The sequence below is a fragment of the Chrysemys picta genome, chromosome 14, assembly GCF_011386835.1.
Source record: "Chrysemys picta bellii isolate R12L10 chromosome 14, ASM1138683v2, whole genome shotgun sequence".
In the NCBI taxonomy this organism is placed as follows: domain Eukaryota; kingdom Metazoa; phylum Chordata; order Testudines; family Emydidae; genus Chrysemys; species Chrysemys picta.
The window spans coordinates 8964812-8987955 of record NC_088804.1 but is presented as its reverse complement, the minus strand read 5'-3'; the positions used below and the strand labels follow the sequence as shown (position 1 = coordinate 8987955).

The following is a 23144-nucleotide window of genomic DNA, read 5'->3' as shown; positions in this document are numbered from 1 at the left end:
TTTGACTGCTCCAGAACTCAGCTGGGCAGTGGGATCTTTGCTTGCACAGCTGCTACGGGTTACAGGTTGTCCCAGGTCACACAGCGGTCAGAGGCAAAACCAGGAGTAGACACTAAATCCCCTGACTCCCAGGCCAATGCCCTATTCTTTCAGCCACGCTGCCATCCTGTGGACAAAGGGGGGAATTGAGCTTTTCCAGGAAGTGCTTAAGAATGAGGACAAGGCCCTGCCGCTGACCCTCTTCCCCTCAGCTCCCTGGAAAGAGCCCTGCCCATTAGCACCACATAGATAGAAACCCCGCCCCCACCTCAGCTTCATGGCTAAACCGCCCCCCCGCCCCAGTCTCTATTTGCTCTCACAACCTCAGTACATTTAGAAGGGATTTGGCATGACAAAATGCACATGGGAAAAGAGACTCCCCAAGCCCCATAAGCACAGCAAGTTCGCTGGAGTGTGTAGGACAAAGGCAATGGCCCCTCTCCGGGGGAGGCAGGCAGCATGCATGAGGGATCTGAGTTGATAATGGAGGGGAAAGCAGTCCACACATGCCAGGAGCGCTACAGTCCAGGAAACAGAGATACATGAAGAGAGTGAGGGGGGATTTGACAGCAGCCTTCAACTACCTGAAGGGGGGTTCCAAAGAGGATGGAGCTCGGCTGCTCTCAGTGGTGGCAGATGACAGAACAAGGAGCAATGGTCTCAAGTTGCAGTGCGGGGGGCGGGGGGGGTCTAGGTTGGATATTAAGAAACACTATTTCACTAGGAGGGTGGTGAAGCACTGGAATGGGTTACCTAGGGAGGTGGTGGAATCTCCTTCTATAGAGGTTTTTAAGGCCCGGCTTGACAAAGCCCTGGCTGGGATGATTTAGTTGGTGTTGGTCCTGCTTTGAGCAGGGGGTGGGACTAGATATCTCCTGAGGTCTCTTCCAACCCTAATCTTCTATGTATTAAAATCTCAGCATTGGTCTGGAGGTCGGAGCTTTATTCTCAGGCCCCAAGCGCGCTGGGTTGTTTATTGAGCCATTCGAAGATCATGGGCTGTATTCCGCTCTCAGGAACTGAGCTGTGCTTGAAGTACCTCACGCCATCCAAACTCGGCCCTAGTGTCGCATGGCAGGAGCATTCAGGGGTGTTGTGGGGGAGGCTTTTGTAAGTCACGATGGGCAGGGCTATGTTTGCGTGCCCCTCCCATTTTGCACCCCCCCAAACCCTCCAGGTCCCAGAGTAGCCCTGAGTTTATCACCCATGGACAGCTGTGCTCCGTGGAAAGGCCGGTGACCACACTAGTCAGGAGTGCTGGTGGCAGGGACCGAAGAGCAAGCGATTTTGCTGGTGAGCTCTCCTCAGAGAGCAGCAAACAGCAGGACACCCTGGGATTGGCGCAGGGCCAGGCTGTGCTCCTGTATCATCTCAGAGACGGGGCCAGGACGCAGGGTACACGTCTGGGCCTGTCACCCACAGGGGAGCTGCTGGTTCTGTTGCCTGAGCAATAGCGTTTACAGCGCTGCTTTGAAAGCACAGGACGGCAACTCAGCACATGAAGTCCACTGCCTGGGGCGGGAGCAAACCAGTGGGCTCACTCTGGGGCGGGGGTAGGACTATTTGCCCTGCTGATGGTACAGTCGCAACATGGGCCCCCCACACCTGAGGCTGCTTCCACTAATTTTGGGCTGTAGCCATCAGTCTGCCCTTCCTGAGCCTCTGCTGCCCCCATCAGGCCCTTCTGAGGTATAGCAGCCCATTCTCCTTCCTTGGCCCCCCACATGCCGACACCAGCCCCCTTCCCCTCTGTGACCCTCTGATGTCAAACTGCAGAACCTCCAGCAGCTCAAATCAAAGTCACTGCCCTTTGTCAGAGGGCTCTGTGCGGCTGGTTGTGCATGTGACCATGCTGAGAAGAGGCAGGAAATGCAGAGCTGCTGAGAACATGATTCCCCTGGGCCAATACACAGCAGGGAAGGGGGCTGCCTCCCTTGTATTTAGTTCACTTGCACCACTAACTTGCAGGCGCCTTTCTGCCCCAGTTGCCTCCCACTCACCTCCTGTCCCCACCGATCTGCTTTATGACCAGGAGTGTTTACAGGCAGCTAGTTAAGCCCTGTTGACAAAGTGTATTTGAAACCGAGAAGCTACCCGACCTTTAAGAATTCACAGGTCACTTGTTAACTTTCACTTCTTACTGAAACAATAGGGCTCCCTTGGAGTTAGATTTGTCCCTTTCCAGGTAACAGGGCATTTCCAGCCTGAAAGGCACCTGTGAAAATACCCTTGTAAGGGTCCATATGTGCCATCTCAGGGACCCACGATTACATGTGCTCCGTTAACAATTAAAAACACGGGTTTGTTTCCCAGCTCCTGGGCCTGTAAACGGAGCCTGGGCTCTGAGAATCAAGCTGGGCCTTTTCCTCCTTAGGCCTCATGGCCAGCACTCAAGGGCCAGCAGGCTCACCGATGCTCTCCCTGCCACGTGCGCAGCCGTCCTATGGTCTTCGGTGCATTTGCGCAAGTGTCACTGATTGGAGCTGAGTAACCAATCTGGTAACGAGATGAGCCGGGTTTAGCAGGCACATGGAAGACTCACTGGCTGTTTGCCTGGTGCCTTTTTGTCCTGGTTCCTTATTGTAACCCACACACCTGGGTGTGGTGCTCTGTCCCAGCTAGTGGCACCGAGTCCACTTAGAGAGATTAGGAGTCTGCTCTACAGCCTTAGCTAAGAGCCAGATGGCTTTTGGCTCATGCACTAAGCTCCAGAGAGGCCCCAGGGTCGATACCGCCCGCCGCCGACCGGGGTCTGTTGGTGTTACATTGCCATGCTGTCTCTCCTGCGCTCAGGTCATTTCGAGCACTAGGAAGCCATGGAATGGGTTCGGGAGGTAACTTTTCGGAAGAGCTGGTACGTTAGCCGGAAGGCACTGGCTGGGTTTTCTCATCAAAGCCAGTTCTTTCAGCCTTTCCCAGCACTGAGCTGCTAAAACGGGGATGATGCAATTTCCCACCATTCGTTTTGCTGCTGTTGCAAAAAGCAGCCTCCAAGGGACCTTGCGTCCTCGGCCACAATCGGCCCGGCTGTAAGTGAGCACGTGATGTGTCTCCAGTAGAGTTGCACTAGCTTATACCAGGGCTGAGTGTTTCCCAGGTCGTTCTCCCGGCTGAAGCATTTGTTACATGCCCTGAAAGCTGTTGTGGACTACAAGGCTCCTGCAGATTCCTAGAGTCTGATTCTCAGTTCCTGTGCTTGGGGCAGAGGCTGAAGTTAGCCAAGTGAAGGTGGCTTTAAGCTACCTGTGCAGTCTCTGTTCTCTGGCTCCTCAGGGCCCTGTCTGGTCCTTGCTGTCAATTACAGCAACCTCATGGCTGCTCTAAATTATGTTCTGCTTCCCACGGCCTCTTCTGGAGCTTGGAAGTAGAGAATAAATGGCAGTGGGAATCTGATTGGTGGGAATAATTGGGAATCAGGCCCCAAAAGGCTGCATTGTAACCCCATGCTCTTAAAAAGCAAGGAAAGACCGGCCAACATTTTCATATCTGGGAGCCTCCAGAGTCCATATTCAGGCACGTAACTAAAGGCCTTTTCAGCAGGGGCGTGCAGGTGGGAAATGTAGAGCTGTGTGACCGTGGTGCAGCCAGTGCTCACTTCCCTTTGCTTTTCCTTCCTCATCTAGGAATCGCTGACTGAATTTCTTGATTGGTGAATTTGCACAAAGGTTGATTTGCATCTAGCTCCTGTGGCAGACTGCAGGAAATGTAAAAATAGGTGCGAGAGAGAGAGAGAGAGAGAGAGAGGGGAAACTCAGGCTGGGCTAGGCAAGAACTTCCCCACCACATGGGCTAGCGGGCCTCAGGATCCCTGACCGGAGAGCGAACATGCGAGCACTCAGGCCCACGTCTCCTCTTAGGGAAGCAGGGTTTGTGCCCACAGCCACCTGCCCCCACGCCTCAGCCTCTCCTTCTGGATGACTGGGACCCCGGTGCCCAGCCTCGTTAGGCCCTGACTTGATGGGCTGGAGAGAGCCAGGCTGCCATCGAATAGACGCGCAGGGAGGCCAAGACTCATCACAGTGCGACTTGCTGGCCTAGCCCTGAGACGGTCATGTGGTGCCATCATGTCACCTTGCATGTTGCTAGGACAGCGTGAAAGAGGCAGCCCAATGCTGCGTTAAGGCATCACGCCATGGAGGGTTTGTGGCTCTCAGTGGCTCTGTCTAAACCAAAGTCACTGCTCTCGGTCTCTCCCCACCCCCAGCTGCTGAAAGGGAGAGGGGGCGTTTCACCGTCACCCTCCATCCCCTCCTCACCTCCACCTTGCATCACCTTCCTCTCCCGGCTTCCCACCCTGCACCATGAGCCCTGCCACCTGCTCTCCGTGCCCACCTCAGCATCCACCTGCTGATGCATCCTCTTGGCCTTGCAGATCTTCCTCCACCCTCAGCTTCTGACGACAGTCACCCCCCACACATCCCCACATCCTCCCCCTCCTGCTCTGGGCTTGTCTGAGCTCCCCCGTAAGCCTGTCCATTAGAAAACGTATTCCTACCACATGATTTCCCCCAGGGCCGGCTCCAGGGTTTTGGCCACCCCAAGCAGCCAAAAAAAAAAAAAAAGGAATACGATCGTGATCTGCGGCAACAATTCGGCAGGAGTTCCTTTGCTCCGAGCGGGAGTGAGGGACCGTCCGCCGAATTGCCGCCGAATACCTGGAGGTGCTGCCCTTCTCCGGAGCGGCCGCCCCAAGCACCTGCTTGCCAGGCTGGTGCCGGCCCTGATTTCCCCCTTATCTCTCGCTGTTTCCCAGCAACCCCTGCACCTCACTCCACTTCCTCTTCTCCGTTTTTCCTGCTCCCTGCCCTTTCTTCCCCACACTCCCCATCTCACTCAGCATCTGCACCGGCTCCCTCCTCTCTCATCCCCCTGAACGAAGGTCTCAGGCTCCCAAGTTCCTGTTTCTTTTAGCCCCTCCCTGCACAGCCTGCCCCCGTTTGCCCTTCTAAGTTCACTCCAACCGTCACTTCTCTCTCTGTGGCTGTGATCGCTCGTCCCTGGGCTCTTCTTTCACCTTTGGCTCCTTTGTGTCTAGCTCATCAACACTTATGCCGGGCAACATCTTCTCCCGGGTTGCTGGCCCATCTGTGTCCACCCAGTCTCACTTCTTCTCTCTTACTTCCTTATGTGTGTGCCGTAAGATTGCTGGAAAAGGAGAAATCTCCAGTGGGCAGACTGAAGATAGAAAGTGGCAATGCTTTTCCCAGCTCCACGCACCACACACTGCCCACGGCAGACTGCAGGTGTTCAAAATGTGATCACGTCTGTCTTTGTGTTCAGCTAGCTTTCTAGAAAACATAGGGCAGCCCCTTCCTGAGGGCCCTTCGGCGCCTTTGACAGACACTAAACAGAGTCCTACTTAAACAGCCAGACCAAACCAGAGACCACAGCACACACATACCCCTGCCCTCAGCTTCCCCTCCTTCCCCAGATGCTGGGGAAAGTGAGGGGCTTTGGAGAATGCCCTGAAGGTCAATAGATCTGGGTTATTTTGTGCCAAGGGAGCAGGGAGGGAGTTCGCAGGTCCTGGCCCGGTCACGGACAGCACCCTACCAGCAGCCCCCTCTCTTTTAAATCCAGGAGGCTCTAGTTCAGTGTGTGATTCTGTTTTCACATTGTTTGCACCCTCCCCTCTCCCCCCATGGTCTCACCAGCTTCCCCAAGGAGAACCTGGAGGGTCTCCGGTGAGACTTTCCTTCTCCTCTCTGCATTCCCCCTGAATTTGCCTCAGTTTCCCTCCATTCCACCATGCTCATTTTTAACCTGGAGATGTCCCTCTTCTTCTGACTCCTCTTCCTGTTCCATTGTCCCTATCCCCTTCTCGTTGACTTCACTAGCTTCTTCTTGCGTGCCCTCCCCCTCCCTCATTCTCTCTATGATGTGCCGAGTACCAAAACTTTCCATTCCCCTTACAACAGCCACTGGTTCCGTCATAAAACCCTCACTTGACCCCTTTCCCCTCTCCAAGGACTGGCCTATTGCCTCCCTCTCCTTTTACCCAACTCCCTCCCCGTGCAGCTCACACCCTCTGCTTTGACATCTTCTCCTGCCTCGGCTGCAGTCTGACTCAGCCCTTTCTGCTCACCCAAACCACTCCCGAGAGTCCAATGAGCCTCTCTTGGCCAAATCTAAAGGCCTTTCTCTGTCATGGTCCTTGCTCGATCTGCGCCCTTTGCTACTGTTGGCCATTCCTTCATCCTCAGCTTTTCTGTGCTTTCTGGTTTCTCCTCTCTCCCCCTCCACCAGCACCTGCTCCTCTCTCTGCCAAGCTCTGGCCTCAGTCCCCTTCTTTTCTCACTATTCTTTGTCACTGGGTGACCCTCTCTGCCCCCCAGCCTCCATTACTGTCTGCATGCTGCAACTCAACCGCTCCACCCTGGCGTGCTCACATCAGGGCTGGATTAACCTTTTGTGGGCCTGACGCCAAACATATTTGTGGGCCCCCATGGGGGCAATGGAGCATGGCATGGGGAGGTCAGTTCCCAGAGCGAGGGGCCAGCCAGAGGCAATGGGGCATGGCAGGGACGGCCCAGTGCAAGGGCACTAGTTACAAACCGGCAGTTGCCAGACACACAGTGGCCCACCCAGCCCTGTGCTGCCAGCGTGCCCCTTCCCCTCCGGGGTGGGCCTATGGCTCAACACACAGCCCCCCCCACCTCACCCAACACCCCCCAAATCCCTATGGCCAGATCCCCCCCAGACCCACTGTGTCCAGCACCACTCCCCAGACCCACCTACAAATGCACAGTGCCCTGTACAACATCACCCCTGCCCACAGCCCCACCACAACTGCCCAGCATCCCCCACAGAACCCCCACTCCCTAGTGCCCCAACACACACCTCTTCCCTGCCCCCTCACAGCCCAACACCCCCGCAGAACCCCCACTGCCTAGTGCCCCAACACACACATCTTTCCCACCCCCTGCACAACCAAGCACCCCCCCCCAAGCTCCTCCCAGCCTCACTCCCCCAAGCCCTGCCTCTCAGCCCCACTCACCAGCCCTGCTGGGAGGCAACTGTGTGTCTCCTCTCTGGGGAGGCCTATGCGCCTCCCCAGGGAGAAACTCATCTCCCTGCTGCCTCCAGCCTTGCAGCAGTTTGTCTCTCCTCCCCCCTGCCTAGGAGAGAGATTTTAACAGGTTTCAGGCAGCCCTTAATTGGACTCAGGTGTCCCTAATTGACCTGAAGTAACCCTTTCCCAGCTTATAGGGAAAAGGGCCTTTAGCATTGTAGGGCTAACATACCTGTTTTCCCAGATCCTCCTGCAGCCGTCTGGCCTGACTTTGTCACTCCCTAAAGCCCCAGGCTGGCACTTTTTTGTCTTCTACAAAAATTCAGCACCTGCTGAATGTCTTGCCATTGAGTGCAATAGGAGCACAGATTTCAGTGTGGGCCTTGCAAGTGTCCAGAGACAGCAGGCTCATTCTAGATCCACACTTGTTTCCTAACATCTCCCTTTGGTAGTGCTACACTTGTCACTCCAGATATTCCTGACGTCACAGTGAGTGGGTGCCTAGAATCGTTGGGTGCGGGTGTCTAGGAGACATTTCACTGACCTGTGAAATCCACCACTGAAAATAAAGTCCTCTTGGACTATTTTTTTGGCTCTCTCTTTGGCAGCAAGCACGTGACCAAGCATGAAACTGCACACAGAACCTAGCGAGACACAGAGCTAACGGATGAAATCATATGCCATGGCCAGGAACCAGTACAAGAGGAAGCATGTGAGTGGAAAGGGGAACTAACTGTGAGAAAAGGAGGGAGCAGAGAGAGCAATCTCAAGAATAACGGCAGGAGAGAGAGGGCGCTTAAGCATTCGCTGACATCCCAGGCTCAAGAAGTGAATATTCTGGTAGAGAGAGAGAGAGAGAGACAGGAAGCCCCAGACTCAGCGAGTGGCTCATAGAAGCCCCTGTTGGCTGCTGCAGAGTCAGTGTCAAGGAAAGACTACATCCTACAAGCCACCATGAGCCTCCAGCTGGCAAACATCTTCCTGCCTTTGATCTTCCTCCTCTGTCTGCATCTGGGTGAGTTTCCCCTTTGAACGATGTGCTTTCATTGTGGTGTCAGAGTCAGGAGTCTCCATTGCTGGCAAAGTAAAAGCTTCTGAAAGAAAGAAACCCAGCAACAAAACCCTTTCTCCCGGGGTACACGCAGAAGCTCTGTAAGCGGGTGATACCCACAGCACATGGGAACTGGTAGAGTGAATGGTGGGAGCCAATGACGTACAGATTCCTGGTTGTCTTTGGATTTGGGGGGTTTGTCTTTGGATTTTTGGTTTTGCCATTTCAAAGAGCGCAGGATTAGACGCACGGGCTACCTCAATGTTCCCAACTTCCTTTTATCCTATTTAGTTCACCAGCAACTTAAAAAAAGGGGGCGGGGGAATCACAGGTCTTTCTGAAAACTTTTGAACTTACTTTAGTCTGTACCAGCAACATAAATAGGGTTACCATTCGTCCGGATTCCCCCGGACATGTCCGGCTTTTTGAGCTAAAAATAGCGTCGGGGGGAATTTGTAAATGTCCGGACTTCCCCCGCCATGCAGAGCGCGCGCGGCTAATGGCAGCCGGCCGTATGGTGCCACTTACATGGGGCTCCGACAGCCAGAGAGAGCCCCTCCTCCCCCCTGCAGCAGAGATCACTCCCTCCCGCCCTCCCTGCATTCGTAGATCGCCTCCGGCTGTCTGGAGCTCCTCCTCTGCACCTCCTCCCCTGCTCCCCAGCGTGCCAGGATGAACGGCTCCGGCCATTCCTGAGCAAGTTCACAGAGACATTAGGCGAAGGCCAACAACAAGGGGGTCAGGGGGTCGGAGAAGGGGCAGGGAGGTTCTGGAGGGGGCAGTCAAGAGACGGGGGGTCGGGAGTTCGGGGGGAGGGCTTTCTGGGGGGGTGGATAAGGTTTTGGGCAGTTAGGGTACAGATAGGGGGTAGGGTCCTGGGGGGCAGTTAGGGTGGGGGGGTCTTAGTAGGGGGCAGTTAGGGGACAAGGAACAGGGAGGCTTAGGTAAGGGGTGGGGTTCTGGAGGGCAGTTAGGAGCAGGGGTCCCAGGACGGGGCAGTCAGGGGACAAGGAGCGGGGGGGGGGCGTTGGGAGTTCTGGGGGCAGGGCTGTCAGGGGGCAGGAGTGGGGAGAGGGATCGGAGCAGTCAATGGGACATGGAGCAGAGGGGTTTAGATGGGTCGGGAGTTCTGGGGGGGGGCTGTCAGGGGGTGGGGAGTGGTTGGATGGGGCGTGGGAGTCCCTGGGGTCTGTCTGGGGGTGGGGGTGTGGATAAGGGTTGGGGCAGTCAGGGGACAGGTAGGGGGTAGTGTCCTAGGGGGCCAGTTAGGATGGGGGGAGGGTCTCAGGAGGGGGCAGTCAGGGGACAAGGAGCGGGGGGGAGGGTTGGGAGTTCTGAGGGGGGCGGGAAGTGGGAGGGGCGGGGCTAGGGCAGGACGGGGCGGGGCTAGGGCAGGGCTCCTTCCGTCCTCTTTTTTGCTTGCTGAAATATGGTAACCCTAAACATAAATGAAAGAGATTTGAGAGAAATATGTATTTTTTTTTTGAAAGTTGGTTTTTTTGATCATGTAACAACAACTTTTGTACAGTCAGTTTCACGGTTCCCATGCTTAGTTGTTTAGATCAATCAGATCCGCACAGGCACAAGGGTCTGCTCGTGTGGGGGTGATTCAGGATCATGGCTGTAGTCAGTTACCCTTGCAATTTGCATGGGTCTTTCACTGGGTAACAGGGGAGACTTTTTTTTTTTTTTTTTTTTTTTTGAAAAAACAAGCTACTTTGGCTATACAGAAACAGGCAGGGGAGACTCAGAGGCATGGGTAGTGCCTAAAGATACTTGAACTTGATTTGCTTGTCCATTGACTAGGTTTCAAGTTGACTGTGTCTCTGTAAATCCAAGCAGCTGGAAAGATGGGAATTGGATTTTTGGTATTGTTTTGTTGTGCAGGAACCATCTAACTGATACAATAAATACTATAAAGACACCTGAATATCATCTACAATTGCAGAGCACATAATGTCTTTTAAGCTGACAATTCTGTTTTAAGACACTAAGCAGTTCAAAGGTTAATTACTATGGAATGAGTGATTTTTATACTGCAAAACGGTGCTTAGATAAGCTAAGCTTATCTGATTATTTCTGCCTTGTGAAGTATCTGGTATCATGGCACAAGTGGTGTCTGAACTTCCCTTTTCTGAGGGAAATTATCTGGATTGCGAAATTATGTCTTTTTATACAGTCTGCAATCCATACGATTTCCTTCCACTCCCCTCGATGGGAAACTAGAGTGGCATGGCCTGGCTGCATTGCTCCTTCCACTCACAGACCTTGCACTTGGTGAAAAGGAGTCGGAAGATACTGGTAGAGAATCATAAAAGCATAGGGCTGGAAGGGACCTTGAGAATTCATCAAGTCCAGCTCTCTCCGCTGAGTCAGGACCAAGTAAACCTAGACCATCCTTGATAAGTGTTTGTCTAACCTCTTCTTAAAAACCTCCAGTCACAGGGATTCCACAACCTCCCTTGGAAGCCTATTCCAGAGCTTAACTACCCGGATAGTTAGAAAGTTTTCCCTAATATCTACCCTAAATGTGCCTTGCTGAGAATTAAGCCCACTAGGTCTTGTCCTACCTGCAGTGCCCATGGAGAGCAGTTGATCTGAGTTCTCTTTAAAACAGCTCTTAATATTTGAAGACTGAGGTGGGGCCTGAAAACAGTCTTCTTTTCTCAAGACTAAACATACCCAGTTTTTTCAACCTTTCTTCCTGGGTCAGGTTTTCTAAACCTTCTATCATTTTTGTTGCTCTCCTCTGGACTCTCTCCAGTTTGTCCACATGCGTCCTAAAGTGTGGTGCCCACTGCCCAGAACTGAACTCAGAACTTCAGCTGGGGCCTCACCAGTGCTGAGTAGAGCGGGACAATTAGCTCCTGTGGCCGACTCACGTCACTCCTGTTAATACAGCCCAGACTGACATTAACCTTTTTGGGAACTGTGCCACATTGTTGACTCATATTTAAATTTGTGATCCACTGTAACCCCCAGATCCTTTTCACATTTTGGGGGTGTGCATTTGATTTTTCCTTCCTAAGTATGGCACTTGTCTCTATTGTGTGGATGTGCTAGTTTACGGATACAGCTACTGCCCCACTCTGCCCTGAAGAGCTTAACATTTTACAGTTGATTTTATTTCCCTAAATATTTGGGCTAATTGAGGGCTAGGAAATTGAAGGGGAAAATTTCCAGGCTGGTTTTAGATTTGGCAGACTGTCTCTTCTATTTGCTTGTACAGGGCCTGGCACTATGTGGCCCAAATCCTCTGGGTGCCACTAGAAGATGCATAAATCATCATCATCACAACCTCAAAAATAGGCCATTCCTTGACTTCTTTGCTTCTGTCTCTTCATTCCTCACTCACTCACTCCTGGCATGGGCCAAGCCACTGCCCTCTGCTCATGGCAGTCCTGTCTCAAACTGCGTGTGTGCAAATGTTAATGCTCTAGCTATAGAACGAGCTGTTTTGTACATTGCTTGGAGATTCAATCACTATTGTTAATCTGGTATTTCTGGACATGGTGTTCTTCCTCTCACTCAGGCCACACCTACCCTTGCGGCAGTGTGTACAGTACAGACACTACACACCCAGACAGCACGGCTATAAATACCAGCGTAGCCAGTGAGGCACAGCTTAGGCAAATATCGTAGAGTGCCCCATATGGCTGAACCCCCATGTTATATTGTGACACTCTGTACCTCAAAATAGCGCCCTGGAACGCCCATATTCACCACTGTGATGTGATTCGATGTTTTGTACAATGCATGCCTTGGGAGGTATCATTTAAGAAATCTTGATCTGTTGAACATTAATATCCTGATGAATTGTAGAGGCACTATCACTGTATCTGAAGTTACAAAGTTTTGCCACGCGCGCATTACTGAAATGTGTTGTGACGTTCGGAGCAACTAACACTGACCAGAGAGGGGTTGATGTCCCATTAAGGAGAATCCACTCTCCCAGTGGCCCTCCCAGGGACTCCTCAGGGAGGGCACATCATGAAATCTGTCCGTAGGTATCGTAATTGCTACGGCTGGCGTGCGGCTGGGACTGGACAGCCTCCTCTCCCCAAATGCCCATGAGGTCCAGCAGCTCGGCATTGCTCCAAGCCGGGATCGCCTGGTGTGTGGATCAGGCATGGCCACCTGGAAAGATGCGCTGAGACCACTGCACGTGTCACCGAGCAAACAGGAAGGGGACTTTCAAAATTCCCAAGGAATTTAAGGGGTGGGGATGATGGTTGGTCACCTGACGGCAGGGCAGTAGAGTTCAAACCAATGACCAGAGAGGTGAGAACAGGCATTGTGGGAAACCTCCCGGAGGCCAATCGCAGTGCTTTAATCAACCAGGGTGTCTACACTGGCACCGCAGCGCTGTAGCCCCGGTGCAGAAAGCTCTACGCCTCTCGTTGGGGTGGTTTTTTTACAGCGGTGCAACTGTGGAGTTTCTGCGCACTAAGTGGCTTGGCAGTGTATACACCTCAGGAGTTACAGAGCTCAAAGCTGCTTTAATGTGCAGAAACTTGCCAGTATAGACAAGGTGCAACTTTGATCTCTGTCTGCTGCTTCTAATCACTGAAAATCTGCCTTTCTGTAGTTAATAAATCTTTTATATTTTCTCAAAAACAGTGTGGTTTTGGTTGTCTTCGCTCGCCAGGGCGCACTGCCCAGGGCAGGTGGAGGGTTCAGGGCTCCCCTCAGCAGACCAGACTGACCTGCTCCAGCCCAGGCTCCAGGGCCCTGGCCCCACAGTCACTGCTCCCCAAGGACTCTTCTAGCCCCGGAGTCAGATCCCCCCATCTGGGCAGCTCTTACTGGCTGCGAACAGCCAGCGCCCCGATTCCTGCCTCCAACCTGGCCAGGAGGCAGGGCCATCGAGAGGGGCGGGGCCTTGTGGCAAGGGGGGGCACAGCCCCCCAATTTTCTGTCTGGCCCCGCACAGCCCCTACACCAGGAACAGGCTGGCGGCACCCCGGTGCATAGGAACGATGTAGACTCCCCCTTTGTGTCTTTCTTCTCCCACTCTTTGTTTAGACAGTGAGCTCCTCAGGGCAGGGACGGTCTCTTATAGTACGTACGTGCCGGGCCTAAAACAGTGGGGCTCTACAGGTGGTTGAGGACTCTAGCTGCAAAGGGAATAAATTATAACGTGAATTGTCCTTTCCTTCCATCTCAGACTTTCTTCCTCACCTCATTTCCTTTTTCTTTGTCTATTTTACTTCCCCTTTCCTTATACCCCTACATCTTTCTATCCCTCTCCACTGCTTTGCACACACTCTCTTTCTCTCTCCCATCCTTTCTTTTCCACTCCCAGCTCTCTCTTTCCCTCAGTCTTCTCCCCCCCTCCACCTTCCTTTTGTCTCCTGTCTCCCATCTCTAGCTCCCTTCTTTGAACCCCACCCCCCAAGTCTCTGGTTGGCCCATTGTGGTTGAGATTTGCCTCCCTGGAGCAGACACTCCACCGTGGGCCTGCAGGCCCAATTCCCTGCATCTGGGATTCTCTCTAGAGCCCTAGGAGCCAGCCGGTGCTCTTGCTAGCACTTAGGGAGTTCGGCAGGCTGGAGTGGGGCAGGCCGGCTAACAGTGCCAGTGGGGCCTGTGCAAACTGACCAGTCTGAGCCCTCCCCACTCACTGCTCTGAACTTCATACCGTGACCTTCAGCAGAGAGTTCCTGCTCGTGCACTTGGCTTCCTTGTAGAGAAATGGAAACATTCTGCAGTGGATCATTTGCAAACAATTTTGTTTGATTTAATTCTTCCTCCTGTTGCAATAATTTAAATAGTGACACTGAACTTTGTGTTTCAGGAGCTGCAGAAAATACTACTGCTGTCATTGTGGTGAATCAGACACCCCCTTCTATCCGTGCAATGGAAGGGTCAGAGTTCACCATCGAGTGTACATTCAACACAAGCAATAATTCAACCAAGTGGTTTGTTGAATGGTATAAAACCAGAAACAATGTAACAGAAAAGTTATCCAATGGAACAGATCGAATCAGATTATCAGCAGACATAGAAAAGAGGTCTATTTCCCTCACTGTGAAGAAAGCCAACGTCACTGATTCTGGAACCTACGTGTGTGGGGTTGGGAGCAAAGATGGGATATCTCCTGGAAATGGAACCCAAGTGACCATCGATGGTAAGTACCAGCATTTCCTTCTCTGTTCTACAAAACCCTTCTGGGGGAGCTCAGGACACTGGCCTGGTTCCAGAGAACTGGGGCAGGTGGTGCTGGGGGAGATGGAGCAGCACGAAGTGTAAAGGGCAGAGCTGTGGGGAAAACTGGGGGACATTCTGTGGTACGTACAATGGTCCTGATCCTGCATTCCACTGATTTCTGTGGGGGCTTTGTCTGCACAAGGAATGCAGGGTCAAGCCCCAGATATTCAAAAACTGTTTTGAGATGGGGCGTGAGGGGAGGTTTCTAATTGGCTAAGCTTGTGAGGCCTTATACACAACTGGAGAGACAAGGTGTGTGAGGGAATATCTTCTATTGGACCAACTTCTGTCGGTGAGAGAGAGAGACAAGCTTTCAAGCTTACACAGAGCTCTTCTTCAGCTCTTGGAAACTTAGGTCTGGTCTACACTACAGACCTATGTTGCCATAACTACGTTGTTGAAAAATCCACACCCCTGAGCGACGTAGTTAGTTACACCAACCGAACCTCCTGTGTAGAAATCTATGCGGGAGTTTAAGCGTTGCATTTTGCTGCGGTGCTGGGAGTACCTCTCCCAGACCCGAGGAAGAGCTCTATGGAGCGCGAAAGCTCGTCTTTCTCACCAACAGAAGTTGGTCCAATAATAAAAGTTCCCTCACCCACCTTGTCTCTAATATCCTGGGACTGACACAGCTACAGTGCACTCAACGTGATGGCATTTCTCTTGGTCTGTGACACGATAATTTGGAACCCTGCAGCCCATCAATTCCAACATTTCAGGGAGTATTGAAGGCATCACTGGGCAGAACTCTGTTGATATTGGGGAAATCAGAAAACCCAAAAGAGGAAAAGTGGGGGACACATGGAGTGCCTGCTCCCTGTTTAGCAGAGTAACAGCTTGGAGCAAAGCACCTCTGTAACTGTCTAAATCAAAGAACCAGTTTGTGGCACCAATTAACACTTTCCAGTAGAAAAACATTCCCATCTCATCTCTGCTCCTTCCCCCAGTAGAGTGTAACATGCTGACACTCTGGGTGATTTATGTCCCGGGCAGAAAGAGGAGAAATAATAATAGTGGGGAAAGGGAGGAGGGGAAGGCTCACAGAGCCCCTGACATGGGGAGGATGGGGGACCTGGTCTGGGGATAGTGCTGGAATGAGGGTACAGCCAAAGCCCCAAGCATGCAGGGAGAATGGGGGGCCCTGGAATGGTGGAAATGGAGAGAATAAGGGCACAGAGAGCTCCTGGCTTGGGGCAGAATTGGGGACTGTAGCATGGGGGGGGAAAGAAATGGGGGGGGGACACAGAGCTCCTGGCACGAGGGTGGGGGCTAGGGAGTCCCTGAAATAGAGGGGGATGGGAGGGTGTCCCCCAGGGACCTTGTGGGGACAGAGGGATGCAAAGAATCCCTGGTGCATTATTTCAGAACTGGCTTCATTCCAAACCAAGACGGATCAGGACTGCAGCCGGGCCAGGGACCCGACGGCTTCCAGAGTCCCAGAGGCCAGTTACAAGTAGAGCAGCCTGGGGAGTCACCGGCCCAGGACTCTAGAGGTCCTGGGATCTCCAGCCCGGGGCAGTGTGCATGGCGGAGCGACCCCAGAGCTGCACCCCTGGGAGCTGGTTCTGGAACTTCCAGGCTTCCAGCTCCATGGCAGGGACACTGGAAGCGCCAAGAGCCCTGGCTCGAGCAGGGAGCCAAGCAGACAACAAGAGCCCCTAGAGACCTGGCTCTGCCACAGCGTGGGGAGCCCACCCACCCCGAGACTCGACTCCCGACGCCCCGAGCTGGGGCTCATGGGACAAGAGAACATAAGAACGGCCAGACTGGGTGAGACCAAAGGTCCATCTAGCCCAGTGTCCTGTATTCTGCCAGTGGCCAGTGCCAGGTGCCCCAGAGGGAATGAACAGAACAGGCATCATCCAGTGATCCATCCCCTGTCGCTCATTCCCAGCCTCTGGCATCCCCATCCTGACTAATAGCCATTGATGGACCCATCCTCCAGGCACTTATCTGGTTCTTTTTTGAACCCTGTGGCTCTTGGAACACCAACAGAAACCGGTGTGTGTTTTGACGAAAGTGGAGTCAAATCTGTAGTAGATTTGGTGAATCATAAGAACGGGCAGACTGGGTGAGACCAAAGGTCCAGTCTTCTGTCTTCTGCCAGTGGCCAGTGCCAGGTGCCCCAGAGGGAATGAACACAACAGGGAATCATCCAGTGATCCATCCCCTGTCGCTCATTCCCAGCCTCTGGCATCCCCATCCCCGCCCATCCTGACTAACAGCCATTGATGGACCCATCCTCCAGGAACTTACCTGGTTCTTTTTTGAACCCTGTGGATCTTGGAACACCAACAGAAACCGGTGTGTGTTTTGACAAAAGTGGAGTCAAATCTGTAGTAGATTTGGTGAATCAGTTCTTGTCAGTGCATTGGCATTTTCAGTCTAAGGTAAGTTTTGCCAGAACATTTGCAATTAGTTCTACTGTACATGGACATAGTGCGAGAGCCCCTGAGCCAAAGAATTTACACTCTAACAGACAAGACAGACAAAAGGGGGAGAACGGGCAGACGTACTAACAGTAGATTGGGAAGTGAGACACAGAGAGATTAAAGGACTAAATCCACACAGGGCTTTAGGCCCTTAAATCCAACATCTGGGGGCCATGGAGATCCTCAAAACCCCTGCTCAGCTGCCGCCTGGCCCTGGAGCTGCTGACGTTTCCACCAGTAAAACCAGTGCTAAAGACTTGCTGATACTCTCTCGCTATGCTGTAAGCACAGCCCTGCCCAGAGTAACGGTTGCACCTCGATCCTCACTCCCCTGCCATTGCCAGCAGAAGTGCATCACTTCTCAGAACTGCCCATTCCACGTCCTTCAGGGAATCCCATTTTTCTGTAACAAAGGAGAATTGGCCACCCTCTCTCTTGCCCTGCATTGGGCTGGTGGAGGGAAATAGGTCTCAAGAAGGGTTTGAATGTAAGGAATTTGGCAGGCGTGTCAGGCATGCACAAGGTTCGGGTAATAAATCACATTGTTGTAGGGGGTTTGTCTAGACTGAAGCTTCTGGGGTTACCTGCCCACTAAACAGAATAAACGTCTTGACATGCACGATACAGCTCTATATGGGGCCAAACGAAAGAACTCTAAACAAGCAGGGGAAACTATAATAGGCAGGTTTGGATAAGGGCACTAAACGACAGGACTGGAGAGATTCATTTTGTACATCTGCCCTTGTCTGGTGGCACATTGAACTATTTCTCAATGAAGGTGCCATCATCAGGGCCGGCTCCAGGCACCAGCTTACCAAGCAGGTGCTTGGGGCGGCCACTTCGGAGAGGGGCGGCACGTCCAGTTGTTCGGCAGCAATTCGGCGGACGGTCCCTCACTCCTGCTCGGAGCGAAGGACCTGCTGCTGAATTGCCGCCACAGATCGCGATCACGGCTTTTTGTTTTGTTTTGTTTTGTTTGGCTGCTTGGGGCGGCCAAAACCCTGGAGCTGGCCCTGGCCATCATCTGTGTTTCTCTTTCTGCAGAAATTACCGACCTGATGGTGAATCAAACCCCAACCAGTGTCAGTGATTTAGAAGGCTCAGAACTTACCATGAATTGTACATTCAAGACAGTCAATAACCACAGCACCATGTATGTGCAGTGGTATAACTATGAGACTGAGGGACTAAAGAAAGAGGGCCTAGGTTTTTCACAGTGCGTGCAATCCTGTAAAAGAGCAATTTGATTTCGAAACAAACTTGTGTTCTCTCTGTTTGAATGTGAATTGTTAATTTCGTGAGCATTCATGGCCCGCTGTACAATTTCCATACCCAGATGTGGCCCCCAGGCCAAAAAGTTCACCCACCCCTGCTCTATTCAGTCTGTCTCATCTAGTTCTGAATTTAAGCTCCCAGACTAATCTTTTGAAAGTGCTGTGCAGGTTTCCTTTGAGGCTGAGGACACGCTATGTCTGACCTCGCTGTGAGAAGTGTTCACACACAGGTGATGGGGTGTTTTTGTCTTTGATCATTTTCCTGTGTGAGTTCATTTGGGAGCGTGGTGATTGTCTGGTTTTACCCACATAGTTGCTATTGGGGCATTTAGCGACAATGCTGTTCAGATTTGAACCGTGGACCCACAAGCAAGAGTCTCTGTGCGTTCGCCATCCATCCCGAGCCCACTGGGGGCTTTTCTTTAAGGATGTCTCAAGAATCTTCTGTTTGCACTTGTTTTTGCTGCTAGGGTCTGTCACGGAGTGTGGGGGGAGACAAGGCCCTGCACCCCTGGCTTCCTGCGATTCACCATGACTCTCAGCCAGCCAGTACACCAGCAGGTTTATTTAGACGACAGGAACACAGTGCAAGACAGGTCTTGCAGGTACAGACAACAGGACCACCCCCCGTTAGGTCCATCTTGGGGTCCCGGGGCACCACAGCCCCATTGGGGGGTCAGAGCCCCGTCCGGGCTCCCCTCCATTACACCAGCCAGTTCCTGAAACTCTCTCTCCAGCGTCTCTCCCCCAGCCTCTCCCCGGCTCCTCCCCCAGCCTTTGTCCAGTTTCCCGGGCAGAGGTGTCACCTGGCCTCCAACCCCCTTCCTGGGTTCTCACATTACATGCTCAGATCCTCCCTCAAGGCCGGTCTCCCATCCCCCAATGCAGACTGTCCCAGCCCAGAATAATAGTAGTCTAGACATAATTCAGCCCTGAACTGAGCAGGTCCAGCTCTCAATGGAGTCAATGGAAATTGCACCCACTTATGGCAGGGCTGAATATAACATTAAGATTTTATTCCTTCCTCCTTCATTAATGAGATTTGCATGTAAATAGGATCTGTGTTTAAGGGTTCATCTCCTCTTGCCGCTAGACCCCCATTTGATTGCCATAATCCTCTTGTGACCTTATGATCATTTCCAGGGCAAGTAATTGTGATACGACAGACACAGGATTCTGACTTCAGGTGGGGGTTACGTAGCAGCAGAGAGCAAGCTTTTAGGAAACAAAAATCTGTTTTCATGGAAGTGTCCTTAAGTACTAGAGAATAAAGGGAGGGAAAGCCAGAATAATACATTTCAGCAAATTTGTTTCTCATTACTCTAATGTACTGGCTACTGTGTATTTGTATCATTACCCCCTACAGGATGGAATTAGTAGTATTCAACTGTGTGTCATGTGTCCTATAGGGCTAACAGTTAATGGAGAGTTCCCTGTAGTGTAAGTGGTAAAAGGCTGTTTTGAGTCAGGAGAATCTGACCCACATTTTCCAAAGTGACAAGTCAGTTTGGGTAGCTGAAGTTCTGGGTACACAAAGGGAGACATTTTCCAGGGGTCTAGTTTTCAGATGGTGGGTGTTCAGCACGTTCTGAAAAGCAGCCTCTTGAAGGAATCTCAAGCTGTGCACCCAAAACTGGAGACACCTGAAATCATTAGCCCCTTTGGAGAACCATGGCCAGAGCTGAGCTCAAGCCCAGTGTAGCTGTGAAATTCATTGTAGCCATAGTGCGTCTCAGAATGATGCCAGTGAAGTACCAGGTGGCCCAGGTGTGTTCCCATACGCAGCTTTGCCATCAACTTTAACGTGTCCTTTCAGATTCAGGTCTCCAATACAGTAGCCAAAATGGACAGAGATTCTTAAACTTAACTGCATCTTAGCTTGGGAATTCCCACTCCCATGGAGACAATGTCAGCCACACACAGTTTTAATGTAGTTTTTCTGAGGTGACTAAAAGGGAGAACAGAGCCCCTGAGAAATCCCAATACCAGTCAGTTCTAATGCAATGGCTTTGGGATTAACGAACTCTCTCTTTCACAGCCATATCGTCTACTCCCGTGGAATGTTGCTTTAATTACATGACTGGAGCCATTCAGCTTTCTAAACTGGTGGATTTCTACAATACCCCCCGCGAGTGTCACTTACCAGCTGTTGTGTAAGTAGAGACAATTCCCTCCAGGGCTGATTGTCCTCCTACCCTGTTACAGTGCACCTCACTGGCAAGCCAGAGAAGGTGTCCGCCTGAGATACCAGCTGTCACATCAGGTTACAGAGACCACAGGGTCCCGTTAAGCTCTTGTATATGGGAGGTTTTCTTTATAAAGAGAGTAACACTGGGTAATCTCCAGAAGTGAGAAGTATCGTTAATCTTACTGCAGGGTATTATTGAAACCAATAGCCTAGCGACACTCAAGAGGATGAGCTATCTATATGGATGGTCTAGCACTTATTAATTATAATTTGTATAATAATTGCATGTAAAGTCCCCAGTCTTGATCAGGGCTCCGATGCGCCAGGTGCTGTAGATATGTATATAAAGTAAAGTCCCTGCTCCAAAGAGATTACAATCTAAATTGACAAGACAGACAAGGGCGTGGGAAACTGATGCAAGGAAAGGGAAGGGGAAGGGGAAGATGTTTGCAAATAAAAATACAAAGGTGGCCCTTTTTAATGAGCTCTCTTGCCTTTCCATTTGCAGGTTGGAGACGGTTGCTGACCGCAAGGTCTGTGCTGACCCCTCAAAGCCTTGGGTGAAGAGGGCAATCAGGGTCTTGGAGGCAAAGAGGAAACAAACCTCACTTTCTTAGAACCACAGATAAACACTCCACCCCAGAGCCACGCCAGACCCAACTGCCTCCGGTTGTCTCTGCACATTTCCTGTCTTCATTCCACATACCTCACTGGACTGTTCTTGTTTCAGCACTGACAGACAGACAGCTCAGTCCTGACAGAGTGAGCGAGCTCTGTGCACTTACAGAAGGACACACTGTGCACTACAGCCAAAGACATTGTGTTTCAGACTGTAAGTGTCCTTGCAAGAACACCCACAAGCTGTAACAGACGCACATATAATAAAGCTTCATTGCTACTTTGCAAGCATTTGTGATTGTTCCTAATCCTCCCGGGTTGGCATTAACGGCTCGTCGGGCTACACTTTGCAGATTCATTGAAAGAGCCACAATCAGGAAGCCTCATTGTAAGTCGGGGCGGGGGCGGGGGGGAAGCTCCTTTCTGTCGACCTCCCAGCTCCAGCTGTAGGGGGCAGTTCTGCAGCTCATTGAACTCGTGTAGAGCCCATGAGGCCAGTAGAGGGCAGGCCACCACCCAATCAAAGGCAATTCCTCATGGCATGACATGCATGTGCCCTGGGCAACTGGCTCCCCTACCAAAGAGGTGTTTGATGAAGGGAAGCTACAGCTCAGTGAAATGCTGCCCGGCCTCCAGCTTCTCATCTCTGGCACCTACCTTCAAACAGGGTGACGCAGAGTGTAGCCCAGTGGTTCTCAAACATTTCTACCGCTGACCCCTTCACACAGCAGGCCTCTGAGTGCGACCCCCCCCCTTATGAATTAAAAACACTTTTTATATAGTTAACACCATTATAAATGCTGGAGGCAAAGCGGGGTTTGGGGTGGAGGCTGACAGCTCATGACCCCCCAACGTAATAACCTCACGATCCCCTGAGGTGTCCCGACCCCCAGTTTGAGAACCCCGGTTTAGCCCAATCCTTCAACAGAGCCAGGGATCAGTATTCCCCATCTGTGACTACTTCACTGCCATTGCCGGACCATTTATTCCTTACGGGTCCGTCCTGCGTGTAGTCACAGGTTACCCCCATCCCCCACGGGAGTCACACATCTGCACTCATTTTGCACCCCCCAATATCTCTCCACTGTTTGACCCCCCCACAAGGGGGGGCTGCCATTTCTCCACAGGAGCTGCCCACGGGATTAGGGGGCCGGCCAAGCAGGTGGAACCGCCAACAGTTTATAGCAGAATGCCAGGTAGAGGTGCATCCCCACAGCTCTCAGGTAGCAGAACTGGCTTCCCTGTATAATGCATGGTCCTGGGGTGGAGCCATAAACTCCTCTTAGTGTATTTCTGTGGTGAATGCGAAAAGTTCATATCAACCCTACTGGCTGCTCGTGTAATTCAGTTAGAACACGACCGGTAGCAGGTAACACCGGCGCCCCCACCCCCATACCGCCGCCTCACACACACTCTGGGAAGGGAGATTTTTGACTGCTCCGGAACTCAGCTGGGCAGTGGGATCTTTGCTTGCACAGCTACTACGGGTTACAGGTTGTCCCAGGTCACACAGCGGGTCAGAGGCAAAACCAGGAGTAGACACTAAATCCCCTGACTCCCAGGCCAATGCCCTATTCTTTGGGCCACGCTGCCATCCTGTGGGCAAAGGGGGGAATTGAGCTTTTCCAGGAAATGCTTAAGAATGAGGACAGGGCCCTGCTGCTGACCCTCTTCCCCTCAGCTCCCTGGAAAGAGCCCTGCCCATTAGCACCACATAGATAGAAACCCCGCCCCCACCTCAGCTTCATGGCTAAACCGCCCCCCCGCCCCAGTCTCTATTTGCTCTCACAACCTCAGTACATTTAGAAGGGATTTGGCATGACAAAATGCACATGGGAAAAGAGACTCCCCAAGCCCCATAAGCACAGCAAGTTCGCTGGAGTGTGTAGGACAAAGGGAATGGCCCCTCTCCGGGGGAGGCAGGCAGCATGCATGAGGGATCTGCGTTGATAATGGAGGGGAAAGCAGTCCACACATGCCAGGAGCGCTACAGTCCAGGAAACAGAGATACATGAAGAGAGTGAGGGGGGATTTGACAGCAGCCTTCAACTACCTGAAGGGGGGTTCCAAAGAGGATGGAGCTCAGCTGCTCTCAGTGGTGGCAGATGACAGAACAAGGAGCAATGGTCTCACGTTGCAGTGCGGGGGGGGGGGGTGTGTCTAGGTTGGATATTAAGAAACACTATTTCACTAGGAGGGTGGTGAAGCACTGGAATGGGTTACCTAGGGAGGTGGTGGAATCTCCTTCTATAGAGGTTTTTAAGGCCCGGCTTGACAAAGCCCTGGCTGGGATGATTTAGTTGGTGTTGGTCCTGCTTTG

The 23144-nt window shown here is 52.1% G+C and overlaps 1 protein-coding gene and 1 long non-coding RNA gene across 2 annotated transcripts; one reads left to right on the top strand and one right to left on the bottom strand.

Annotated features, from left to right (window-relative positions):
- Nucleotides 1-997: 997 nt before the first annotated feature.
- LOC135975588 (uncharacterized) lies at nucleotides 998-7146 on the bottom strand. Its single transcript, XR_010592516.1, has 3 exons — nucleotides 7037-7146; nucleotides 5054-5184; nucleotides 998-3733 (listed from the first exon to the last, which is right to left on the bottom strand). It is a non-coding gene; the product is annotated as an uncharacterized LOC135975588 (long non-coding RNA).
- A 512-nt stretch (nucleotides 7147-7658) lies between these two features.
- LOC122172153 (natural cytotoxicity triggering receptor 3-like) lies at nucleotides 7659-21106 on the top strand. The gene is made up of 4 exons (XM_065566926.1): nucleotides 7659-8066; nucleotides 13900-14232; nucleotides 20057-20171; nucleotides 20715-21106. Exons 1-4 carry the CDS (start codon nucleotides 8006-8008, stop codon nucleotides 20821-20823), a joined length of 618 nt encoding a protein of 205 aa, XP_065422998.1. The 5' UTR covers nucleotides 7659-8005; the 3' UTR covers nucleotides 20824-21106.
- Nucleotides 21107-23144: the final 2038 nt, after the last annotated feature.